At 46.3% G+C, this 26,076-nt stretch overlaps 1 protein-coding gene across 3 annotated transcripts in view; it reads left to right on the top strand.

Moving 5' to 3' along the window:
* Nucleotides 1–14,608, top strand: part of TUFT1 (tuftelin 1) — a 48,675-nt gene extending 34,067 nt beyond the window's left edge. For all 3 annotated transcript variants that reach the window (XM_077842256.1, XM_077842257.1, XM_077842258.1), the window contains 8 exons: nt 968–1,033; nt 4,110–4,223; nt 7,798–7,926; nt 8,481–8,575; nt 10,419–10,524; nt 11,413–11,496; nt 12,356–12,456; nt 13,017–14,608. In XM_077842256.1, the coding sequence (XP_077698382.1) occupies nt 968–1,033; nt 4,110–4,223; nt 7,798–7,926; nt 8,481–8,575; nt 10,419–10,524; nt 11,413–11,496; nt 12,356–12,456; nt 13,017–13,083 (762 nt within the window). In that variant the 3' untranslated portion in view covers nt 13,084–14,608. The remainder of the gene's footprint in view (nt 1–967; nt 1,034–4,109; nt 4,224–7,797; nt 7,927–8,480; nt 8,576–10,418; nt 10,525–11,412; nt 11,497–12,355; nt 12,457–13,016) is intronic.
* Nucleotides 14,609–26,076: the final 11,468 nt, after the last annotated feature.

The raw sequence follows: 26,076 nt of genomic DNA, 5'->3' as shown, positions 1-26,076 counted from the left end.
GCTTATGTGGTCATGCCCCCTACTTCATTCTGCTGTGATCCAAGGTAGGGCTTTCATGGCTATGCTCACATCTGGCTGATGGGAAATGCCTTCTCAAGTGACCAGACAACCTGATATGCTCTGAGACTGGCCCAGAAGTCCGGGGCCCTTGTTTGCACAGACCAGCAGTCATTTCATCACATCAAGCTATGGGCTATAAAGGATTGCTGCAAAGGCCACTTCACCTTTTGCTTTTTGCTTCATCAAACCCCAGGATCTCTGAGAGGGAAGGGAGACTCGTTGTTGGTGGCAGGCAGCCTGCATGATCTCCAGTCTGTAGAAAGGTTTTAGGCCGAGGTTCCCTTCATCCTCCCTACAAAGCCGGAGTATTCCCTTTTAAGGCCACACACATGCTTCTCCACTCCCTCCCCTCTCGATTTTCCAGAGCACTCAAAGTCTTTTTTCCCCTTCTGGCCTTTCTTCCTTCCTGCCATCCTTTATTCCTTTTCTTCTTTCTTCTTCTTTCTTCCTTATTCCTTCCCCTTTTCCTCCTTTACTTCCCCTTCCTCTATCTTCTTCTACTTCTTTCTTTCTTTCTCTTCCTTTTTCTTTTTCTTTTTCTCTTTTCTTTTTTCTTTCTTCTTTTCTCTTTTCTTTTCTTTTCTTTTCTTTTCTTTTCTTTTCTTTTCTTTCTTTTCTTTTCTTTTCTTTCTTTTCTTTCCTTATTTATTCATGAGAGACACACAGAGAAAGGCAGAGACACAGGCAGCGGGAAAACCAGGCTCCCTGCGGGGAGCCCAATGCAGGATTCAATACCAGGACCCCTGGATCGTGACCTGAGCCAAAGGCAGACGCTCAACCACTGAACCACCCAGGTGTCCCTCGCCTTTTTCTTTTATTCTATCTAAGATTTGAGACCTTAGGAGATTAACATTTCGAAGTTGGTTGTTTGGGCAGTTTTAACAACATTTTACTTTTCTTTGAACAGATGGTGTTAGAAAAGCCAAATGGATTAAATCCAGGCCCCACGACCCTGTATAGCAGCCCACCTGAGGTAGGTAACAGGGGAAATAGTAGTTGACTACTTCATAACCAGGAAGCAGGATATCCTCCTCTATGATCCCTTTGTTATTCCTCTTTCTTGCTCCGTAAATATAAGAGTAATGTATGCTATAAAAATTCAAACAATGGAGAAACACACAAATCGGAAATTCTCCTTCCTCAATTCCACTCCTTTGAAGGGTCCACTGTTAACAGATTGAGGTGGGTGGATCCTTTTAGAGCAGGGCTCTTAGCCTTTGCTGTCTACTGGAATGGCCCTGGCAGCTTTAAAGGAGACAAGCCTGTGCCAGCCCTAGAGATTGTAATTTCACATGATCTTAGCCAAAAGGCCGAGAAGCGATTAGATTGTAATTTAGTTGATCTGAGATACAGACTGCTGGCTCAGTGGGTACAACATGCAACTTTTATCACATTTTATTTATTTATTGAAGAAACTGGCAGGGGGATGGTGAGGGAGAGGCAAACTCGCTGCTGAGCAGCAAGGAACCCCAAGTGGGGCTCAGTCCCAGGACCCTGGGATCAGGGCCTGAGCCAAAGGGAGCTGCTCAACCCACTGAGCCACCCGGGCACCTCCCTCATTCTTTTGAATAATGACATAGTAGTATTTCTTTCCATGGCTGTGCATATTTGTTTGTTTATTTTTATTTTTTTTAATTTTTAATTCCAGCATAGTTAACATATAGTGTTATATTAGTTTTAGGTGATTCAACAATCCTATGCATTACCCAGTGCTCATTGTGGCTGTCCTTTTTGAAAAAAAAATTTCCCCCAGCTTTATTGCAGTATAATTAACAAATAAACATGGCTATACTTGTTTAAAAAAAAAAAGCATTTGTTATATATTTTGTTTTTTTTTTATTAAGATTTTATTTATTTATTCATGAGAAACATAGAGAGAGGCAGAGACATAGGCAGAGGGAGAATCAGGCTCCATGCAGGGAGCCCGATGTGGGACTTGATCCCAGGACCCCGCGATCACGCCCTGAGCTGAAGGCAGACGCTCAATCACTGAGCCACCTGGGCAGTCCATTTTTTGTGATTATGTAATAAGATATGTTATTGTAGAAAATTTATGAAATTCAGAAACACAGAAAAGTGAAAGAAGAAAAAAAAATGTCACTCAGATACCCAGAGAAAAACCACAGTTTAAAATGCAAATAGAAAAAAAAAAAAAAAAAAATTAAAAAAAAAAAAAAATAAAATAAAATGCAAATAGTGGGCAGCCCCGGTGGCTCAGCGGTTTGGCGCCGCCTGCAGCCCAGGGCCTGATCCTAGAGACCCAGGATCGAGTCCCACATCGGGCTCCCAGCATGGAGTCTGCTTCTCCCTCTGCCTGTGTCTCTGCCTCTGTGTGTGTGTGTGTGTGTGTGTGTGTGTGTGTGTCTCATGAGTAAATAAATAAAATCTTAAATAAAATGCAAATAGTATTTCAATAGCAAGATTAAACTGTATATAGTATTTCTTTCTATTTGTTTTTTTTTGTTTGACTGGGGTTGTTTTGTTTTGTTTTTGGATTGGTTTTTTTCTGGCCCTTCAGTGTAGGGCTGAATCAGATCTACCCAATATGTTCAAGGCATATTATCATCTCATGTCATAAAGGCCTTTTACATTTTTTAGGGTTTTTGGTTTTTTTTTTTTTTTTTTTTTTTTTTGCTCCTCCCCTCCCCAGCCAAAAGGTATACATTCTAATATATTCAATGTATGATTTAAATATGCCTATTAGTATGTTTTTAGTTTTCATAATGGATTTGTGCTATATTTCCATTGTTTCCCTTTTTACCCAACACCATGTTCTTAGGATCTAGCCACATTGCTATGCCTAAACCTAGTGCGTTTCTAACTCCAATGTGTATTGTTTTATAACTTTTTTTCTCTTCAAATTTTAACATGAAACTTTTCCATGTCATTAAACAAGTTTTATAAGAGCACCATTTGAAATAAGCACATAGTAGTAATGCTCCAGGAGCCTTTTCAGTCATTCTCACTGCCCAGCAGCTTAGGTACCGATCTGGGCGAGTTGACCGGATAACATCCTGATGGCTAGATTTTGGCATGTTGTAGTTCTAGTCGTTCACGGTAAACTTGCAATTTGGATTTTTTTCCCCTCCTTCTGAATCGCCCATATTTGGCAAATATGCTGCTGGCAACAGGTTCCAATAGCACCTGGTGCTATATATTCAGCTCTTTCTTCTCAGAAGCTCTAAGCCCTGCTGGGTATTATCTTATTTTTGAGGCAGCCTATAAGGCAGGGCATGATAAGGAGTCTTCTTGCTGCTGCACAGACAGAGAAATGAAGACCCGCTGGGCTTAGTGATTGCACAGCCGCCGAAACCCTGTTGTCTGCCTCCCAGTTGAAAGTTCTGTGCTTCCTAATGTGCAAGACAGGGAGAGATGTTTCAGTCAGACCCGCTGGGAGCTGGTAACTGAAACGCCTGATGCCTGTGTGGCATGGGGGCAAGACCCCACATGCCAGCTCAGCGCTAACCACCAGCCCACGGTTGGGTGTGTCTGGGGAAAGACTCACTGTAACCTCGATGAGGACACCTTTTCTCACATCAAATCAGATTCCTGGACTCATTGGGTGCTTTTGCTCTAAATCTGCCTGTCCCGTCAGTAACCCTTTATATGCTAATCTTTGTGCCAGATGCAAGGAAGACCAAAGGTGTGCCTGGGGATGCACCTCTTGTGGTGCATATGGCATAACCCCTGCCCTGGGGGCACTATGGTCTAAAGGAGAACACGTCCCTGCTCTCAGAACACTCTAATCTATGGAAGCAGGACATATATGTGAGGATGGCATAAGCATACCTGCTAATCAGTTGACACCTGTATAAAGATTACTGAGTGTCTTCTAAAATCATCAAATGATTTGAGGCTAGTTGAGTTCCTTAGGATATGAAGAGAGTGATTTCGTGTGAATAACTCAGAGCTCCTGGGTGTCTAAGACTGACTCTCCCCCTGAGTGATGTGAGAGTGGTCTGGACAAGAGGGCGCAAGCATATGTGGTGGCGGACCTTCTCTTACACAAGCACCGTGCCTTCAGCTTCTCTTCCCTTCTCTGGTTATAGGTCGACGGCTATATAAACGAAGATGTCAAGAGCTTGAGGAAGACCGTGCAGGACCTGCTGGTCAAGCTGCAGGAGGCTGAGCGGCAGCACCAGTCAGACCGTGTGGCTTTTGAGGTGAGATTTGGGATTCAAAGAGAAAGTACCCCAAGTGTTGGGCTGCTGGATACAGGTGCCAGTGACTTTTCATGGACTTCATGTCTTTCTGGCTATGTGCCATCCACTGGAACAGCTAGGCTTTGAGGCCTGGGCACCTTCCCATCTGCTTTTTTGCATTCCTGGACATTTATAGTTTTTGCTGTTGAAGGCTAGCCCATAGTTTAAAGGTTGGCGCTTGGTTCTCTACTGAAGTTGAGTGGTGGTGCTGGTCTAGGATAGCGGGTAACTCGAATCATTTCTCTGAGTACGACAGTAAAAATTACTGGGCTCTAGGCACCATGCAGGCAGGGACTGTCGCTGTCAGGTCACCCTGCATCCCCATGTCTGACATAATGCCTGTCGTAAGGTGGGCACCTCTTAAGTGTGGATGGGATGAGAGGATGGACCAGTGTGGTTGTAGAAAGATCTGTGTCCATGGAGTCAGAGGACTTTAAGTCTAGTTTTGACTTTACTATGCAGAGCTCTGTGATCTTGAATGAGTATTTCAGTTATTACAAAAGTAATACTAAATTATTATGAAAGATTAAAAAAGCACCAAAGTCTGTAAATAGTGGAAACTCCCCATTATTAAAAAGTGTGTGAAAAAAAAAAAAAAAGTGTGTGAGATCTTCATCTTGCCAGAAAATTGAGTATAAAATGAGGTACACTGGGCAAACACTAGGCTTCTGTGTGAGGTTAACCATCTGTTATCCATTATTGTTCATCCACATGTGAAGTATTTCTGTGTCATAAATATGTGATGATAGGATGTGCCCTGCCCAGGCATGCCAGGAGCTGGTGAAGAAGAATGAATGCCTCTCTTCCCTCGGATTGAGAAAGAGAATTTCTGAGAGGGATATGGAGGGGAGGAAGAAGGCACAGGGATAATCAATTGCCTTTAGAGATGATCATTTATTTGAGCAAGTAATTTAACGTAAGTATCAGGTCCAGATTATGTAAAAATGAATCATTTTAAGTGTACCTTACAGAATTGAGTGAGGTAAGATGTGTAAGTATATTTATTACTCTGAAGGATTTTGGAAATAGAAGACACCCTGTTTTTTCCTTAGTGATCGATTTAGTTAAGTGGGTTTTCCCATCCTAAATAGTCTGGACTTAGCATGATACTGAGATGAGTTTGGTCTCAGAACAAAGTGGCTGTGCAGTGAAGGAGTTTGCTTCATGTGCTTCAGATTCCACAGCCTAGATAATTGGGTTGACTATGTGTCATTTTGGTGACCAGCTGTTCCCTACCTTCTTGGTATACAAGAGGAGGAAGGGGAGGTTGAGGCTGTAGCACTGACTAGACTGTGAATGTTGGAGAGAAATTTCTATCTTGAGAGGCCTTATGAATCACTTGTCGGTTTGGGCCATACATGGAGGTGTCTGCTAGCTCTGGGTTTCAGTGCTTGAACAAAAGGGTCCAGAGTCAAAGCCTGAGGCCAGGGGATCCCTGACAGCTGTGCTACCTGCCCACGGTTTCTTAGCAGGGGCTGCCGTTGGTAAGTAACACCTGCCTGCAATAAGAGGTACCTCTTGGGTTATTTCCACTTTTGGGGTAGGTTGGCACACACCCTCTTATGAAGAAGAGGTTCCTTCAGGGCAGTGCTGATTGGAGCAGCAGGACAGATGTGACAGAGGAGTATGTTTTTTTCCTTTGTGATCCTATAGCTGAGTGTGGGGATCAGCCCATGGCCCGATAACGCTGTGCTGAGTACACATCGACCTGGGTGCAATATTATGTACAGAAATGAGAGGTTTTGTTTTTATGTTCTTGTCCATGGGGCTGACCTGTTCCAGGCTAATATGGGACCTTTGGAGGCTATTCTGTCTTTGCTAGTGAATTAGACTCTCTGATCTACTTTTCTGAACCAGGGGATAGCAAGGGCAAGATTGTCAATTACTGAGAAAACCACCTTCCAGTAAGCATGGGTTTTCTGTTCTGTGAGCAGCAGTTTGTTGTCAGGAAGGGTTTGTGGAGAGTTTGCTCTGGACAGGGCTGGTGTGTAGCATGGACATGTCCCATCACACATCATCCTGTGCTTTGCTTTCCCTTCTGTGATTCTGACTTTGGGAGGAGTCAGACAGTCTCCTTTGGTGTTCTGTTCTCCTGGGGTTGCATGGGCTTTGGGGAGGTTATATGGCTTCTTCTTCTTTTTTTTTTTTTTTAATTTAAGATTTTATTTATTTATTCATGAGAGAGGCAGAGACGAAGGCAGAGGGAGAAGCAGGCTCCACACAGGGAGTCTGATGTGGGGCTCAATCTCAGGACCCCAGGATCATGACCTGAGCCAAAGGCAGATGCTCAACCACTAAGCCATGCAGATGCCCCACGTGGCTTCTTTTTTCGTAACTGACTGGGGAGTCAGTGTAGGGTAGCTGGGAAGAATTGAAATGGATGATGAGGTCACTGTGTTCCAGCATTGGCTCTGTTATTCCCCAGCTGTGTACCTTGGGGAGGTCAGTTGACCTTTAGTTGTGAAAATGGAAGATTGGACTAGATGAAGACCAATTCCACTTGTGATATTATCGAGCAGTAACTGTGTGCTAGGACTGTGCCAAGCTCTGGAAATGGAATGGTACTCAAGGTCCCTGCTGGTGGCCTACAGGGGAGTGCACACAAGTGACTGGGCAAGATCCACTTGGTGCTCTAAGAGGGGAGGACACACAATGGAAGGACTCCACACTGGTATAGAGACTTCTGGAAGAAAAGATATCTCAAGCTGAGACCTGAAGTTGGCATATGGGCGGAAGGGAAGGAAGGCAAGTTCTTCCTTAAGTTTTCATTCAAAAATTCTGCTTCTGTCCCTCCCAAATTGGGTTATTGTCTTTGTTAAAGAGCAGTTCTTCCTGGTGCATGGTTGCCCTTCCAAATGCCATTTTGGCCTTTATATGCAGGCTGCAGAATTGCTGGCTGTGAGGATGAGGAAGAGTGGCGACTCAGAAGGAAGGATGTGGAGATGTGCTCCCCTGGATTCTTTGCATTTGCATTTGTAGGAAAGCCACACCCAACCCTCAGCTTGGGTGGCACTGGCTGACTAGGTGGGGGGTGGGGATTGTTGAAGAAGTCTGCCCTCTGGAAGGTGCTTATGGGTTCCAGGTGTCACTCTAAGGTAAACCTCTAAGGTAAAGATCAGGGGACCTGGGGTGTAGTTGGTTAAGTGTCTGACTCTTGATTTTAGCTCAGGTGTGATCTCAGGGTCGTGAGATGGAGCCCCATGTCTGGCTCTGTGCTCAGGGCAAAGTCTGCTTAAGACTTTCTCTCCCTCTCCTTCTGCCCTTCCCCACACCCCCTCACTCTCTCTCAGATAAATAAATAAATCTTTTAAAAAATTAAAAAAAAAAAAAAGTAGAGCTTGATCAGCTATGTGCCAGTGAAGCCTGGAAATGGAGATACCTGCTGGTTTTCCAAGTCATTCTAGAACTGTGAATGAGAGAGGGTGGCTTCCCCTCTCCCATCATTGCGCACAGGGCCCTGGGGGCTTCCCTAAGGTTTTTATCCACATTTGCTCTTTCCCCTCCACCCCCTTCACGCATCCCCATCCTGTCTTAGGTCACACTCAGCCGGTACCAGAGAGAAGCAGAACAGAGTCAAGTGGCCCTTCAGAGAGCGGAGGACAGAGTGGAGCGGAAGGAGGCAGATGTCGGAGAGCTCCAGAAGCGCTTGCTAGGCATGCAGGCGGTAATTGTTGGAGTCCTGCCTTCAGGGCCTAACTCCTGGCGGGTGGGGGCCAGTTGGAACCAGTGGTGGTCCTGAGATTGACTGAGACCCCGTCGTCTGCTCTTCTGAGCAGCTCCAGGAAAACACTTCACAGATTTCTCAGCTAAGCTCAGCCCATGCTAATTAGAGTTGAATCCATTTGCATTTCATTTGAGTTCTTGTACACCTGCCCTCTATGGGCTTCTGAAGGGTGTTCTTAAAAAATGAACTCTTAAGGAGCCTCTGGACCTGGCTTCCGGGGACCAGCAGCCATAGCCGGCAGGTGGTCCTGGATAAGGCAAGGCCAAGCTGTCCGGATAGCTGGGTGAGGCTGGGAAGTTTCTGTGTGCTGAGGGTGGGAAGGGTTCTCCCTGCCAGGGGAGGGCGCCCCATCAAACCAGCTTGGCCTGCTGCTCTTTGGAAGCTGTCCCAGGCCCAGTAGGGGTTGAGTCCCAGCCCTCAGGCGTCTGTCACCCCAAACACAGAAACTGTCATCACCTCCTTATTCTAGATTCTCTTCCCTTTGGCCCATCCAGGAGCATCAGGCCTTACTGGTGAAGGTTAGGGAAGGGGAAACAGCCCTGGAGGAACTTCGGATCAAGAACACTGACTGCCAGGCAGAGCGAGAGAAGTAAGGGCCCTCTTCGCCAGAAGCTGCCAGAAGCTGCCAGAAGCTGCGGTGTGTGCAAGGGAGGGCGGGCCAGCAGCCTGCAGCTCCAGGTGGCCAGGCCTGGGGAAGAAACTGGTGCTGATGTCAGATCTTCCAGCTCTGACTCACAGTGTGGCTACGCAGGGTGGGGCCCCGCCTGCCCCGGGGAGATACTGTTGGGGAGGCTGCCATCTCTGGGGAGTTGTCTTCCAGGGAGTAGGAGCCTAAAGGAAAGGCTTGCGAGGTGTCGGAGCCAAGGTCAAGGGGGAGCTGGTGAAGTCCTAGCCGTTGTGGCACATGACTCCTCAGGTTGTCACGTTGGATGTGGATGTGGTATTACTGCACCACAGTTTCCTCCCCCCCAAACAAAGACCGGCTGTAAATTACTTGAGGGTAAATCAGATAACTTCCTCACAAGTCATGCTTCGAAAAATACAACGAGTAGCTTCATGAAGAGATTCTGAACTTCCTGTCGCTGAAGCTGCTTGAACTGAGAACCAGCTGGCAGCAGTGGCCTGCAGGGGATCCCTGGGATCCCTTCCTCTCCATGGTTTTTACAGATTCCCTCTGATCAGAAATCAGTGAAACAAAGAGCAGTAGGCTGTGTTGGACCTTTAAGAATTTGGAAATTCTTTGTGCTGTTGGCAATTAATAAATAAGATCTCAAATCATAAAGTTAACAGCATGTTGGACCTGCTCTCCACAGTGTAAGTTGGATCTTTTTAAGTTCAACAGATGTCACCTGGAGGGCCTTCTAAGGCATTCTAAGACTGCACAGTTGATGGGGCAGCATCTTCTCTCCTTTCCAATAACCTCAGTCTAGGCATGGGAAATGCAGACATTTTATTGTAGCCTCCTTTTGGGCTCAGCAACATTTCAGAATTGTTTTAAATTACTCAGCACTCTCTTTCTCAGTCTTGGTGCTCATGGGCAGGAGAGGAAGCAGCAGGAAAAACAAAAAAGACCCAGATAACCCAAAACAGAGGCATGGGAATGGCAAGTGACAGCCATGCATCAAAAATGTTAATTTTCTAAATAAAAGGAGACTGAGCAGTAGGGCACCGGAGAGCTGAGGGTGGACTCCTAGACTGTTTGAGGCTTGGGGAGGATGTTGGGGCTCAGATTGCATTGTGCCCGGCCCCCACCCTCACCGGGAGCACCGCCCTCCCTCTGGCACTAGCACCCGTCTGCTTCCTCACTTAGGAGCGAAGAGGGCACCAGCAGTGCTTCAGAGGTCTGAACTTCTGGACCCTCTGCGTAGTCGCCAGACCTCTGGGGAGCTTGGCCCAGTTTAGAAAATGCAGAGGACATAGGATTGTCTGGGAATCCCAGGAGACTTAGGAACATACTCGTGTGAAGAGACTCTAAGGATCCTTAAATATTACCTCCCTCTTGACACAGAGTCCTTTCCAACAGCTCGATGGCATTGGGTATCTATACTCCCAGCTCCCACTTTAATATTTCCAGGAATGAGGAGCTCATCACACATGAAGCAGTCCACTTTCTGACAGCTTTAATGCTGGGAAAGTCTATCCTGTGTTAGCATTAGGACTGCTTCCTTGGACATCTACCCATTGTTTCTAGTTGTACCTTCTAGAGCTTTCCAAAATAATTTATCTATTCTTACCTCTCTGAGCTTCAGTTTCCTTGTTCAGACGAGTGGATCTCTAGGGATGCTTCCCCTGTGCTCTTCCAAAGTGTCCCAAGTACCTCCTCCTCACGGCAGACCGCTGAGGGACCAGGCAAAGGGAATCCAGTTCCTGGAAGCCCCCAGGCCCAAGTCTCTATCCCATGACTGCCTCAGCTTTCTGATCTTAATCCCCAGGGCTGCTAACCTGGAGAAGGAAGTGGCTGGGTTACGGGAGAAGATCCACCACTTGGATGACATGCTTAAGAGCCAGCAGCGGAAAGTCCGGCAGATGATAGAGCAGGTAAGCAGAGTCAGGTCTTACCCGGCTTCGGTTGCCCTCTTGGGAAGCCACCACAAGGAGCCTGGCCCTGTTTTCCTGTCCAGTCCATGCTTTTGCTGTTCATTCCCCCAGAGAGCATGGCTTATTTTCTTATATGAGAACACTTAGGGCTACCAATTACTAGGTTTGAGTGATTAGAATTCGCCTTTCTCCCATCTTTCCCCTATGGTGTTACTCATTTGCCTTCTGTTTTCTGATGAGAAAGAGTTAGTCTCTCTTATACTTTGAAGAGCGCTGGTAAATGTATAATTAAGTCACAATAAACTCCCATACCTGTGTACAGATTATCAACCTTTGTACCTCATAGCAGATTTTCTGCTGTACCCCATCTGAGCTTTAGGGTAACATACTCAGGATATGCCATTTTGCAGCATTGTTTTGAGAACTTTAAATCCCTTAGCTGGGAGGGCGTATTTGCTGCATGTCCTCCACGAGAGCTAGGATTTTTCTGTTTGGTTCACTACTGTTTCCCAGTGTCTAGAACAGAGTTTGTTACATAGTAAACAGTCAACAAATATTTTCTTTTCATGAGAGAGAGAGAGAGAGAGAGAGAGAGGCAGAGACATAGGCAGAGGGAGAAGTCAACAAATATTTATTAAATGAATAAATAATTTGTACTTCCCGGGGATCATCTGGGTGGTCTTCTCACAGCCTCCCCTCACACCTGGGATAATCAGGAGCTCAGTATTGACCGAAATGAGGCTACTATGGAAAAGCCTAAGCAAGTTATGTGGGAGGTGCAAAAGTCTGCCTTATGTCTCTGCTGGCTCCACAGCAGCAGGGCAAAGTTCGATGAGTGTGTACTGAGTCATTTCAAAATGAACCCCATCGTCTCCCACATCTTTGTAGCTCCAGAATTCAAAAGCTGTGGTCCAGTCAAAGGACACCACCATCCAGGAGCTTAAGGAGAAAATCGCCTACCTGGAAGCAGAGGTCTGTGCACTGGGCAGCCCTGGGAAGGGAGCAGAATCTCAAAAGACAGAACTCTACATAGACATAGAGAGGGAGAGTTTCCAGAGGCGTCTTTGTCCTGTGTGCCTGCTGCTTAGAAGTGAGGATCTGGGATGATTGTTGCTGTTCAGTTCAGCTGAGTCAGTGTTGTCTGAAAACCTTCAGGGAGTCACAGTGATAAAATCTGTCCCCACCCTGAAGTGGCACATTGTCACCATGTGAGCCATGTGCCACAAGCTTAGCAGAGGAGGTGCCAATGGAGCTGGCTGTGAGGAGGAGGCATTCTGGAGGAGTGGTCTTGTCTTCTCCACAGCTAAGGTGTTTTTGACCAGCTCATGAGTTTTTTTTCCTTTTTTTTTTTTTTTAAGATTTTATTTATTTATTCATGAGAGACACACACAGAGAGAGGCAGAGACATAGGCAGAGGGAGAAGGAGGCTCTATGCAGGGAGCCTGATGTGGGACTCGATCTTGGGACCCCAGGATCATACACTAAGCCAAAGGCAGACACTCAACTGCTGAGCCACCCAGGCATACCAGCTCATAAGTTCTTAGTCTACCTTCTGCCTTTCCCAGAAGCTGGGGAGGACAGCAGGGAACGATCAGTATTGTACTCAGTCCTTGAGGGAAGGAGAGCAGGAGTGGCAACCAGAGGAAGAGGATGATCCAGAGTGGTGTGAAGACGAGGGATGAGGGCAGAGGGCACCCTGGCTGTGGCATGCATGGTAGGGGTGGCAGTGACAGTGGCACAAACAGAGGCAGAGAGCCCAAGTGAGCTAGTGAAATGTCACAAATGGCTAGCCAGCAAATGGCCACCCCTGCCTCCACAACTTGTATTACAGAACTTAGAGATGCATGACCGGATGGAACACCTGATAGAAAAGCAAATCAGTCATGGCCACTTTAGCACCCAGACCTGGACCAAGACCGAGAACCTGGGCAGGTGAGCAGGCATGTGGGTGCTGGGGCCTAGGTGAGGAATGATGGAAGAGGCACAGAACCATGGGCAGGGGACCTTTAGTGCTGAGGCCAGGACAAGGCTCCTGTAAATCCCACTTAGGCTCCAGTGTCTCGTCTGACCTGTTCTCCATCTGAGCCATTCTCTAACCAGGTCAGAGTAAAGCCTGACAGCACAACCCCAAGGAGGCCCACGAGCAGCCTCTAGATGAGTCTGGGCCCTCTGAAATGGTTTGCAAAAATTACAAAGGTGCAACAAGTGTGTATTTCCAGAGAGGGGCCTTTTGTTTCTAAGAGATTGACAGAAAGGTCCCAGCCTTTGGGAAAAAAACAAGAATCCCAGCTCTGCCCACTTCTCAGCTGTTTCACTGCTCTCTGTGTTGTCACCATCCCTGTTCCTCCCTCCCCCAATCGTCACTCAGACGTTGGCAGCAGGTGCTGCGCCAGAGAGGATGCTGAGGGGGGCACCCGGGGGCACCCGTGGGAGAGGGGACTGTGTGCAGGGTGGGCGACAGGCCGCACTCGCTGCTTCTGACTCTCTTTCAGTGGGAGGATATCCAAGCCCCCCAGCCCGAGTAAGCCCATGCCTCTCATCCGAGTGGTGGAAACATGAGCGAAGGAGCCGAACACTGCTGCTGCTGCCGCCGCCTCTCGCCTATGGAGAAGCCCAACACCCCTGTAGGCCGTTTCCCTGACTTTGACTTCCTGACTAGTCCCTGGCTACGCTGAGGGCTTGCGGTTCATGCGTCCTGCTGTTTCCAAACTCCTGTCCCTGGGATGCTGGGCCGACAGAGGATGAACAGCTCCTGGTCGCTACAGCCCCTGGGAGGACGTGAACCCGCCAGCAAGAGCCAGGGCAATATCCTTATTTTCTCGTTCCTGTTTTTCCCCTGTAGTGGCCTCCCTTCTCTTGTAGCCTGGGGTCAGCTGCCTCCGAACCCACCCCCTCGCTGGGTCAGGAGAGGTGACAATATTTGCCTCCCCCTAAAAGCCAGAGGCACCGATGTCCACCTCACTGGGAGGGTGTCCCCGGGGGAATGAAGTTCCCTCTACAAACACAGATCAGTTCTTAGTAACACATTGTTTGTTTTTCTACTTGCTCCACCCTCAGCCCTGCCACCCAGGCCTGCAGATTGACATGGGGGACCTGTCATGGTCTGGGCCAAGTCAGTGAGCCTCAGCTTTGACTGGCCAGCCTGGTCTTCCTGGGAGAAGGAAATGTACATTCCAGGAGTAGCTCTTAGTGGACAGATACTGTAGGGCCAAGGATAGTCGTGTATGACTTCTCTCTGCTGGGAAGGCTCCCAACATCTTTTCGGGTTTCCTCCTAAGATGCAGTGAGTGCAGGATACACCTCAGTCTTCTTGCTCAAAAGCCTAAAAACTGTTTTCGCTGGGTTATATCAATCTTTGTGAAACTCTGATTGTATTTATTTTACTAAATTATTGGTGCTTTTCCATACATCTCACAATTGATTTAATACCAGAGTCTTACAGCCTTCTCTTGTGGTGTTTGGATTTGCTCCATGCTGAGAAAAATGTGTTCCCAATGGAAGTAAACCTTTTTCTTTTTCTTCTACCTGCATCTCTTCCTTCCTCCTCCAAACCTGATCTGACCCTCAGGAGGGCAAACATATTTACCCTGAGGCTTTGGGGTCTGACTGTATGTTGTCTGGGGGAAAGGGGTGATCAGGACTCTTTGGGGGGAGTGATTGAATTCTTCCCCTAAACCCTCTGCACCCTCTGCTCCACAATCACTCTGTGTTCCCGGCTCTGAGTGACCCTGACACTCATCGTGTTTTCCTTAGGGCTCTTCCTGCAGCCTCCAGAAGGAGATAACCATCAGAATGTGGTATTGTGGGGCACAGAAACATTCAGAGTAAACATGCATCAAGTCTTCAGGTTCTACTTGGCTCAAAACCTAGAAGACTGATCTCTGTGTGTCGTGTATCAGGACGGGGCTGACGTGCTGGCACTGTCCAGAATGCTGTTCTGGTGTTCCTCACCCACATTCCTCATCTGTAAAATGAGGGGATCAGACCAGATGATTTCGATAGGCCCTCTGGTTCTGATGTTTTTTTCCCATGGCATATTCTTTGTATGGCAAACTTAATAAAATTGTTAATGTGTCTCTTTGCACTGCTGGCCTGTTCCCCTACCCCACCTCCCACCACCCCCAACTTTTCTGGGAGGATGAAAGAACATGATTTTAGTGCCCGTTGAAGATGGCCACCTGGCTGTCTGCATCTGGAAGGTGTGGACCAGACACCCGAACCACAGGACTTTGTGGCGTTCAGAGGAGTTAGAATGTCCCTCTTAAGCAGCTCAGCTTTGTGGTCTGAGTCTTCATTGTAGGAGATGGTCCCTAACTTTGAACTTGTCTGGGGTGGTGGACTGTGCGCCCTATGCCTGGCCAGTGTGAGTGCTCCTCACTGGAGGAATTGGTCACAGCAGAGGTCCTTTGACCGCTTAGAAATTCACCAGGCAGCACAGGAGGAAGTAGAGTCACTCCACATCCTTTGCAGAAACGCCAAGCACTCTGGAAATGCTGACAGGAGCCGGTTAAGGGTTTCCTGTTTGGCTTTCTCTGAGCACCGTTCAATTAGTCCACTGATCTTTTTCTTTCTTTCTGCCAAGAATGCAGTTGACTGCAGCCCCCTGGGGAATAGCCAAATTTACGTGAATCCTTTCTAGACCAAAGGAACTAGAAATGCGGCCTTTTTATCCCTGGCCACTTCCTCCTAGCTCCCCTTTCTCCTTCAATGCAGAGAATGGAAATTTTTCACTTAGGACTTTTCTTCCCTCTTCTGCTCATCAGCTGATTCACACCCCAGGTTTCAGAATGCATTGGATGGAGACCTTCCATTCCAGACCTGATTGTGTCTTCTAACTGCCCAAGGTTCTGTTCTCTTCTTTTACAGTCTTGATTGGCATGGGCCTATATAGACTGTGCTTTTCACAAAGTATGAAGAGGGTGGAAGCAGGGTGGGGTTGCCTGTGGCGCCAAGACTTGCAAGGCTGGAAGGCAGGAGTGAGTGTACTGCCATACTGGAAAGGGAGGCTCTCAACCCTGGCCTTGAGGGCTTGGTGGGGTGAGCAGAGACTTAGACTGGAGGTGATGAAGTGGTCTGGAGACCAGAACTGGAGTTCTGAGAGTCCTTGAACCAAAATATGCCTCTGCTGGACATTTGCCACAGTTTGATTGTATCACCATGTAAAGGAGCAGGGGCTTGCTCCAGGGGCTAAGGAGGGTCTATGGGAAGAGGAAGTAGTCAGAAAGGTGGTTTATTTATACCTTTTCTATGGAGAGCAGCGACAGGAGGAGGGTGATAAAGCCCAGAGCCTGAGGAAGGGCGAGGTGAGCAAGCTGCTCCTGATTTCAGCAACCTGTTTATTACCTGTGTTAGGTCACTGGTAAGCCAATTCTTCTGCGCTGCTTGAGTATTTTGTGGACGGAAGATTGAATCTGCTTGCCTGGGACCTTTGCCATCAAGGTCTGTTTCTTTGAGCTGGATGCTGAGAGCTGCCCGGACACGCAACTGTCAGCAGCCAGCTTCCTGCAGATCTGGTGCATTGGCCCCAACGTGGGAAAGCAGCTTGCAGGAGCACTCCTTGCTTTCTGAGCAAGAGCCCCTATTCCTGTGTCTCTTCACATGTCCCCTTCTGCAAATAGAAAAGGCCTGACATGGCATGTCCCCAAGAGGTGCATGGCAACTTTTTAAATTTTTACTTATTTTCATTTTTATTTAAATTCCAGTTAATATATGGTGTGGTATTCGTTTCAAGTGTTTCAAGTGTACAATTCAGTGATTCAACACTTCCATACAACACCCAGTGCTCATCACCTATTTAATGATTGCATCCCCCCACCCATGGCAACTTTAAATTTTTCTTTTTTTTTGTCCCCCCTCTGTCCGCCCACCCCACACGGACCTGCCGCCCAACTTTATTTTTTTTTTTTTAGATTTTTATTTTATTTATTCATAGAGACAGGCAGAGACACAGGCAGAGGGAGAAGCAGGCATCATACAGAGAAGCCCGACACAATCCAGGGTCTCCAGGATCACACCCTGGGCTGCAGGCGGCGCTAAACCGCTGCGCCACCGGGGCTGCCCGCCGCCCAACTTTAAAATTTTATTTTTTTTTAAAGATTTTATTTATTCACAAGAGAGGCAGAGACACAGGCAGAGGGAGAAGTAGGCTCCCTACAGGGAGCCGGACACAGGACTTGATCCCAGGACCCGAGGATCACACCCTGAGCCAAAGGCAGACACTCGACTGCTGAGCCACCAAGGCGTCCCACAGCAACTTTTTAAAAAAACTAAATTTCTAAAAAAAAAAAAAAAAAAAACAACTAAACTAAATTTCTAAAGCCCAAAGGTGATTTGTGCATCTTCATCTCTATTCAAAAGAATCTTTCACCATGAAGTGTTCCAAGATTTACCTTGGAAAGATGCTCTGATAAGATACAGCTTAAAACAACTTAATTGACGAGAAGGGTAGCATCCCTTGGGGTTCTGAAGCAGCTTTAAGGAGATCTTCGGGAGGTGTTGCTGTTTTTTGTGGGGCTTCAAGTAATCCCTGGGCTCCTTTGTTCCTCAATGCCAAGTGGCAGAGCCAGGGCCTGGGCTTCTTCAGGCTCTGACCTGACAGCAGATGTTAGCCTAGGGCGGTTGGCTTCTTTTCCATGCTTTGATTTAGTACTCTGGCTTCACAAGGAGAAACTGTGTCCTGTCTTCCATGCTCCAGTTCTAAGCGCCATGGTCTTGAAACTCAAAGTTGGAGACCTAAATACCTTCCAGACCCTCTTTCTCCAGACTGAAGACAAAGTTGTTTTTTACAGGTAAGTGATTTCGAGCTCCACCTGTGCAGAGAGTTGGCAGTGAGACTTCTTTGAACTCTGAAATGTGTGTGGCCTTTCTGCTGGAATCTTCTCTTCTTCTGGAGCCTTTCAGGACACAGGACTGAGGGTAGATGGTGACGGGATAATTAATTTCCTGACAAGGTGTTAGTCACCAAGTTGTAGAACACAGGATCTCAGATGACAGCTAGGGAGGAATGAAGCCATTCACCCTCATCACTTAATCTGTCAATTCAGTGCTGCGTAGACATCTAGGCCTTTCCTCCCACTCCCCACTATGCTGGGTACTATGTCTACAGGAGTCTGGGGACCCTTCAACCTATTTTACGTCTATTTACATGTGTGTGAGTGTGTGTGTGTGTGTGTGTGTGTGTGTGTGTGTGTTGGTTGGTGCGTGAGCTGAGCCATCCAGGTCCCCCAGGACACTTCACTTCTGACACTCCTGGTCACCAAACGTGTAGGATTTTCCCCCATACCAAACCACTGAGGACACCTGCTGGGTGTCTTGCAATTTAACTCCATTCTGACATGATTTGCCTGGAGACACGTGTCCATCCTGTCCCTCAGGATAAGGACTCAGTCCACAAGGCTGCCCCCCACTGCAGATGCCAGTCACAAGTAGCAGGTCCCCCAGGTGCCTACAACTTCTGTCTGACTTGGCTACAAACTGGAAGTTCCCACAACCCCCTCATTAGCTTCGATGAATTTGCTAGAGTGGATCACAGAACTCAGGGAAACATTTAAGTTTCCAGTTTATCACAGGACATGATAAAAGATACAGATGAACAGCCAGGTGAAGAGAGAGATACCTAGGGTGTGGTCTGGGAAGGTCCCAAGTGCAGAAGCCTCTGTCCCCATGGAGTTGGAGTGCATCACTCTCCTGGTGTTTGGCAGCCTGAAAGTTCTTGGAACCCTATACTATTGGTTTTTGAAAGCTTTCTCAAATAGGCATGGTCAGTTATTAATTCCATTTCCAGGCCCTCCCCTCTCTGAAGAATGGGGGATGAGGCTGCAAATGCTAAGTTTCTAATCATGGCTTGGTCTTTCTGGGGACCAGCCCTCATCCATGAGCTTGCCCAGAGTCGCCTCACTAGAACAACGATGCTTCTGGTGTTCTTTTATCCCTTAGGAATTCACAAGGTTTCCAGGAGCCCTGTGTTAGGAGCCAGGGCCAAAGACCAAGTAATTAGAGCAAGAAATATTCCTCATGCTCTTATCACTTAGGAAATTACAGGAGTTGTCAGAGCTCTGTGCCAGAACTGGGAGCTGAGACTAATATATATAATTTTTTCTATTATCTCACAACTGGTCTAGAGGGCTGACCTCTCTCCTTGAATATATTGTAATCTTAGGATAAGGAGGACAGAAATTGACTACCTTCCAAAATATCTCCCCTATTCTATACTTTATGTTTGTAAACAGTCACTCTCTTCAGTGATTCAGGCTAGAGACTTGAGATTTTTTTTTTTTTTTTTTTTTTTTTTTAATTTCCTTGACAGAGCACAAGCAGGGGGCGCGTCAGGGAGAGGGAGAAGCCGACTCCCTGAGCAGGCAGCCTGATGGGGTCTTGGGATCATGACCTGGGATCATGACCTGAGCCACCCAGATACCCTGAGACTAGAGACTTTAAAGCCATCTTTGATTCTTCTTTCCATTCCTTTGTCCTTTGTGTCCAGTTGGTCAACATGTCCTAATGTCTCCTAGTTTGAAAAATCCCTCAGACTTGCCTCTTCTTGTGTCTACAGCCTTGTCTCAGCCAGTCTTGAAGGCTGGATTGCCTCAGAAGCAACGTCTGCCAGTCCTCTAATTTCCCAGTCTTTCCTACCCCAAGCCCATCTTCCTTACAACCATCATTTGAATCTTTCCCAAATGCTAGGTTCATCCTATCAGCTGAGGTTATTCAGTCCAGATAAAAAGAGGCTGTTGGGAAACAAGACAGTCTCCAAAGATGAAAATCTCTTCTGTAGGGAGAGGGGCAGTTTTACCTACCCTCCTCCCCGCCTGGCTCCAGAGGGCAGAACTCAGGTCTGTGTGTGGCTTTGGTGGGACACAGCCAAGAAACAAAAGGATGCACTGACAGAGAGTCAACTGGACTGTGATATCCAGTTGGCAAGTTTCCCCCATAGACACCAGTAACAGCCCAATCGGAAAACACCCTGAAATATAAAATACCTGGAAGTTGGGGTGCCTCTGTGGCACAGTTGGTTAAGTGTCCCGACTCTTGACTTCGGCTCAGTGGGCTCTGTGCTCAGTGCAGAGTCTACTTGGGTTTCTTTCTCTCTCTCTCTGCCCACCCCACCCCTGTGCTCACTCTCTCTCAAATAAATAAATCTTAAAAAAAAAAAAAATAGAAATCGTCTTTATTGGAAATGTCAATTATCAATATGAAGACAATGACCAAATTTTGTTGAGAAATATGGGAAAAGTCAATGAAGAAAAGGTTCTCTGGGTGGCATAGTTAAAATTGTAAAGATGTCAATTCTTTCTTATTTTCAGGCTTCATGTAATACAGTGAAAAATCCCAACAGAATCCTATTTAGAATTGGGTATAATTTATCTGGAAGAATAAACAGGGGAGATGGCAAAGAAAACGTTGAAAACAGAACTTAATTGGGAGGAGTATGAGCCTTGGCAGATAGTAAAACATATAGCTCACACATCAATTAAACAGACTGGCTAAGCAAAAAGACCCAATTTTATATTAGGATTTAAAAAGAAAAATCAGGAGAAAGGCATTTGAACAGTTGGTTAAAATTTGGGGGATGAAAAAAAAATTGGGGGGATGGGGGGAAGGGGAAAGGCTCTATTCTTGAACAGTACACCTAAATAAATTCCAAGTAAAGTAAATATTACAAGCTAACTAGGAAAAAAAAACTCTGAGAGGAGATCCTCAGATTTAAAATTTAGAATTTTAAAAGGTCGTGAAGGTATATGTCAATTACACCTCAATAAAAAAATTTTAATTCATATAAATGTGAATTCTTAATTAAACTAAAGAAAGCCAAAAGAGGGATGCCTGGGTGGCTCAACGGTTAGGCGTCTGCCTTAGGCTCAGGGCGTGATCGCGGAGACCTGGGATCGAGTCCCACATTGGGCTCCCTGCATGGAGCCTGCTTCTCCCTCTGCCTGTGTCTCTGCCTCTCTCTCTCTCTGTCTCTCATGAATAAATAAATAAAATCCTAAAAAAAAAAAAAAGCAAAAAGAATGAGGAATTATTAGTGACAAAGATGATGAAAATGTAGGATTTTTATTGATAAGCTCAAAAAATTGATAAAAATACGAAGATCCCATTAGACCACGGGTCAGTATAAGAATGGATAGTTCATACACATTAAGCTCCTACTCTGTGCAAGCCACCTAGCCTCAGACTGAGGATTCAGGTAGGGTGATAGCAGTGAGACAAGTGTGTCAAGTGGGATAATGTGGGTTGCAAGTCCAGTTGGCTTAAGCAATAAAGGATCAGTCTTATGGTTCAGGTAACAGGGGGTGGAAAGTCAGAGATGCTTTAGGCCCTGGCAAGTGTTCACAGAGTATTTTGAGGTCTCACTAAAGATCTGGGGGATCCCTGGATGGCGCAGCGGTTTAGCGCCTGCCTTTGGCCCAGGGCGCGATCCCGGAGACACGGGATCGAATCCCACGTCGGGCTCCCTGCATGGAGCCTGCTTCTCCCTCTGCCTGTGTCTCTGCCTCTCTCTCTGTGTCTCTCTCTGTGACTATCATAAATAAATAAAATAAAATAAATAAAATAAATAATAAAAAAAAAGATCTGGGTTGTTCTCTATCCTCTCTCAACACAAGAGGTTTGTTGCCATGCTTCTTCTAACAGTGTAAAATGGGAAGTGTGTCCGACAAGAGAGAAACGGGTTAAGTACGTGAGGATGCAACCCCCCTGGAATATTGTGCATGCACTACAAATGGCCTTTATGAAAACTATGTTGCATCAGGGAACAGTGCTTAGAATGTTAAGTGACAAAAAGTAGGGCACAAAATTGTATGGGCGCTTACTACAGCTTTGCAAAGGGCTAGCAATAAATACTCTGAAACACTCACCAAGCTAGGGCAGCATGGTTTTTCTGTTTGCTTTTTATTACCTTGACCTTTCATTTTCCAAATTTCCTGTGGCCTTCATTCTTCTCCCTCCAGCAAGGCTGCTTCCCATGCTGCCTCTGCTCATGCGAGGACCATTCCTGTCTCTGTATGTTTTCTGGTGTTATTTCCTTCACCTGGAATGTCTTCCTCTTTTTTTTTTTTTTTTTTTTGTAAGATTTTATTTATTTATTCCTGAGAGAGGCAGAGACACAGGCAGAGGGAGAAGCAAGCTCCCTGCAGGGAGCTTGATGTGGGACTCCAGGATCACAATCTGAGCCGAAGTCAGATCTGCCTTCCTCTTTTGACCTGTTAGCCCATTAGATATTTCCTGACACAAGAATATTGTGTTAGCATCTGGAAGATAATGTACATGAAAACACTTTATAAAGTGCTTTACAGATATTAGTTTTTGTTAGGAATTAAAAAAGAAGGGAGGATGATAAAGAAGCCTATCATTTGTACAGTATTGTGCCAGGTGCTAAAAGGGAGGTCAGAAAGGAAAAATCCAGAAGCTTACAATCTTGCCAGGTGGATGCAGGGGTCGGTGGGGTGAGGGTGGGGGTGGAAACGTGGAAAGTTAATGTGAGAGGCAAGTAGTGCTGTGAGAGAAGGGTAGGGAGGATGTGGGGTTAGAAGCAGACCCTGGGGGCACCTGGGTGGCTCAGTGGGTTAAGCATCGTCTATCTTCCTTCAGCTCAGGCCCCACATCAGGCTTCCTGCTCAGCAGGGAGTCGGCTTCTCCCTCTCCCTCTGTGCTCTCTCTTTCAAATAAATCTTTTTTTTTTTTTAAGATTTTATTTATTCATGAGAGAGACAGAGACATGGACAGAGGGAGAAGCAGGCTCCCTGCGAGGAACCTGATGGCGGGGACTCGATCCCAGAACCCCAGGATCATGAGCCGAAGGCAGACGCTCAACCACTGAGCCACCCAAGCATCCCAATAAATAAATAAGTCTTAAAAAGAAGCAGACCCTGAAGGATTTGAGCAGGTAGGTTCCAGGAGAAAGGGCAAAAAGAAAGCCGAGTTAGAAAAAATCAGCCTGTGTGGGGGATGGTGAGCATAACTGAAGAGTCTGGCTGGAAAAGTAGTGGAGGATTAGAAGGAGGGAGAAGTGGCTAGTCTGGACTCTAACTTCATAGCAACAGGTCTCCAATGGAGTTTTGTTTGTTTGTTTGTTTTTTCCAATGGAGTTTTTTAAAAAACTAGTATGTAGGTTTCAGGTAGGGGGAGGGCAAGGATCTTCCTCGCCTGTCTTGTTCAGCACTGAATCCCTATTGCATAGAAGAGTAGTACCTGGCATACAGTAGGTGCTCAATAAAGATTACTTGAGGGATCCCTGGGTGGCGCAGCGGTTTGGCGCCTGCCTTTGGCCCAGGGCGCGATCCTGGAGACCCGGGATCGAATCCCACATCGGGCTCCCGGTGCATGGAGCCTACTTCTCCCTCTGCCTGTGTCTCTGCCTCTCTCTCTCTCTCTGTGACTATCATAAATAAATAAAAATTAAAAAAAAATAGCCTTAAAAAAAAAAATAAAGATTACTTGAAGGGAAGTGGGAATGAAGGCTAATCCCAAAGAAGCGGATGACACAGATTGAAAAAGTAAAGGCTGGTGGCAAAGAGACAGGTTAACAGACCGTGAGGGCCCTCCAGGCATGAAGTAATGAAACTGACCTGGAATAATGGCCATGGAGCTAGAAAGTAAGGAAGGGACTGCTGTGAGAGTCATTTGGAAAGATCAGATAGTTCTTGGTGACTGATCAACTGAACGCAGGACGTGGCAAGAAAAGAAAGATAACATCAAGGAAAGTCACTTATGCTTCAAGAGAGCCTGGGTTCCTCTTCCAAAATGTCTTCCCAGAATTCTCAAGCCTGTGCTGTGTATTCCCTTTCTGAACTCAACACAAATAATCTGTATCACCCTGTTTTAAGGTGTAAATATTATATTCCAGAGAATGCATATGTCTGTTTCCCCAACCAGACTGCAAGCTTTTATTTATTTATTTTTTAAAGATTTTATTTATTCATGAGTGGCAGAGACAGGAGAAGCAGGCTCCATGCAGGAGCCCAATGCGGGACTCGATCCCAGAACTCCAGAATTATGTTCTGAGCCTGGGGTAGACACCCAACCGCAGAGCTACCCAGGTGTCCCAGACCGCAAGCTTTTAAAGGTCAGAGGTATCTCTAATCCCTTCAATGCCTGAATCTACTACTGCCACAAAGTAGATAGATGCTCAAGAAGTCTTTACTGATTTAGAAGAAACCTGTATTCTCATCTGTGCTGAAGAGGGCGCTTTACTTCCCTTGTGTTTTCTTTTTTTTTAATTGTTTTCATCTTCTCTTAGTTGGCTCCAGGGAGTGAGAAGGAGGCACATCCTGAGTCCTAATACTTTCCCCATGGAAAAGTCAAGTGCCAGCTATTGGCATTGCCACCAGCAATGAAGGATTTCATTCATTCATTTGTTCTTATACTGGGTTAGTCATAGGGGAATATTGTAGCATAGAATCTAAGCTCAGTGGGGGCTTTGGATCTTGCTTATAATCTTAGATCTATCACTTACTGGCCATGTTGATTTGGAAAACTTATTTAACCTCTCTTAGCTTTAATTTCTTCATCCATAAAATCAAGATGATAATGTCTACCTAGTAACATTTACTGAGTGCTTACAGTGTGCCCAGCACTGCCATTAGTTCCCACTTTACAGATAAGGAAGAGGATATACAGAAAGAGTAAGGATGTATAGGTAGGAGATGTAGAACCAGGGGTCAGTTATAGGCAATCTGATCCCACAGCTCTTGTGCTTTGGTGCTGTGCTTTATAACCTCACAGGTGGGGCAGTGGTCAACACAAAGCCATGTGGGAGGATCACATGTCATGTGTCTGGCACACAGTAGACACTGAGTATGCTAATTATTGTTAATATTTTTGAGCATCTGGGCAGGTCGGGTGGCTCAGCGGTTTAGCGCCGCCTTCAGCTCAGGGGGGGTGCCATCCTGGAGACCCGGGATCAAGTCTCATGTCGGGTTCCCTGCATGGAGCCTGCTTCTCCCACTGTCTGTGTCTGTGCCTCTCTCTCTCTCTCTCTCTGTGTGTCTCTCATGAACAAATAAATAAAATCTTAAAAAAAAGACAATCTAAATAAAAAAATATTTTTAAGCATCTAATATGTCAAAAGTAGAGACATGGGCTTTGGGATGTGAACAGGAAAAGATACAGACTCTGCCCTCAAGTGGCCACCAGTTTAGTAGTGCCACCACTATTTGTGGGCCAAGAGGCAGACAATCATAAACCATCACTGCTCAAAGAGACCGCAGAAAACCATAGAACTTCCTCACTTTACAGGTGAGAAAATTGAGGCCCAAAGTGGAGGTGGGAGTGGGGGTGAGTCACTCAAGGTGAAAGCTTGGACAACAATCTAGATCTACACTGGAATGCTGTGTCCTTGGCATAAGAAAATGTCAAAAAAAAAAAAAAAAAAGTAGGAGATGGTCCTTATCCAAGGCCTGTGTGCACTTACGAAGCAATTTCCCTTGGGGAGCAGAAGACGGGGTGGGGGAGTCACTGACAGGTGGAGAGAAATCTATTAGATCTTCTCTGTTCATCTGGCTCACCAAGTCTGCAAATTTTTTTTTAATTTTTTTAATTTTTATTTATTTACTTATGATAGTCACAGAGAGAGAGAGAGAGGCAGAGACACAGGCAGAGGGAGAAGCAGGCTCCATGCACCGGGAGCCCGACGTGGGATTCGATCCCGGGTCTCCAGGATCGCGCCCTGGGCCAAAGGCAGGCGCCAAACCGCTGCGCCACCCAGGGATCCCAAGTCTGCAAATTTTTAGTATCATCATGTCTTTCTAAACTTCAAATGGCTACTCTTCTCTTCCTTCCTTGTCTTTCAGTGAGGATGGGAGTTTCATTCCAGACTATTTCCCTAACTGGGATGTGTCATTGACCAAGTAACACAATCTCTCTGATCCTTGGGCTCCTTCTCTTTAAAAAAAAAAAAAAAAAAAAAAAAAGCCAACAAAATTGGGGTTGGACTAAGGTCCCTTTCAGCTCTAAAATGACATGGATCTTGTGGGGAACGCTTTCAGAGCAGCACATTCACTCAGTAAACCTGAAAAATAGAGGATGTTTTGTTTGCTAAGTGAAGGTAGCACTGCACCGCATGTTGTAGGCACCAGAGGGCAGCAGGTCCTCCAGCACCTGGGCAGGTGGCCATGGTGGGCCCCACAGGAAGAGAAGCAGCAGCCTTTCTCCTGGACCTTGCCTAGGGCCCCAGAGTTTCCCTGTTGTAAAGGCCAAACTCACTTCTTTTTTTTTTTTTTTTTCAAACTCACTTCTTTAGCTAAGGGCAGCCAGCCAGGTTGCCAGCCAGGTTGGGGTGAGACGAGGGAGCAATTTTGCAAATTAAGTCTAGCACCAAAAAGATGAAAGACCAGGCCTAAAAAAAAATTGGATTCTAGGAAAGTAAATATTTTATGAAAAATTTTAAATGCATCCCTGTCCTAGTTTAAGTTGCCTAAGCTCACATCATCAGAGGCAGAATTTTGAGAAGAGCTGGGAACATTTTACAGGCTGATAAAAAGTTTGGCAGGCTAAAAGGTGATTTTAAAAACTTATTTGTGAGGCTCATGGGTTAGATCAACATTTCCTAAAGCT

This window comes from Canis aureus, chromosome 12 (assembly GCF_053574225.1).
Source record: "Canis aureus isolate CA01 chromosome 12, VMU_Caureus_v.1.0, whole genome shotgun sequence".
In the NCBI taxonomy this organism is placed as follows: Eukaryota; Metazoa; Chordata; class Mammalia; order Carnivora; family Canidae; genus Canis; species Canis aureus.
Note: the sequence above shows the minus strand (reverse complement) of the source record. Positions and strands in the feature narration are given on the sequence as shown.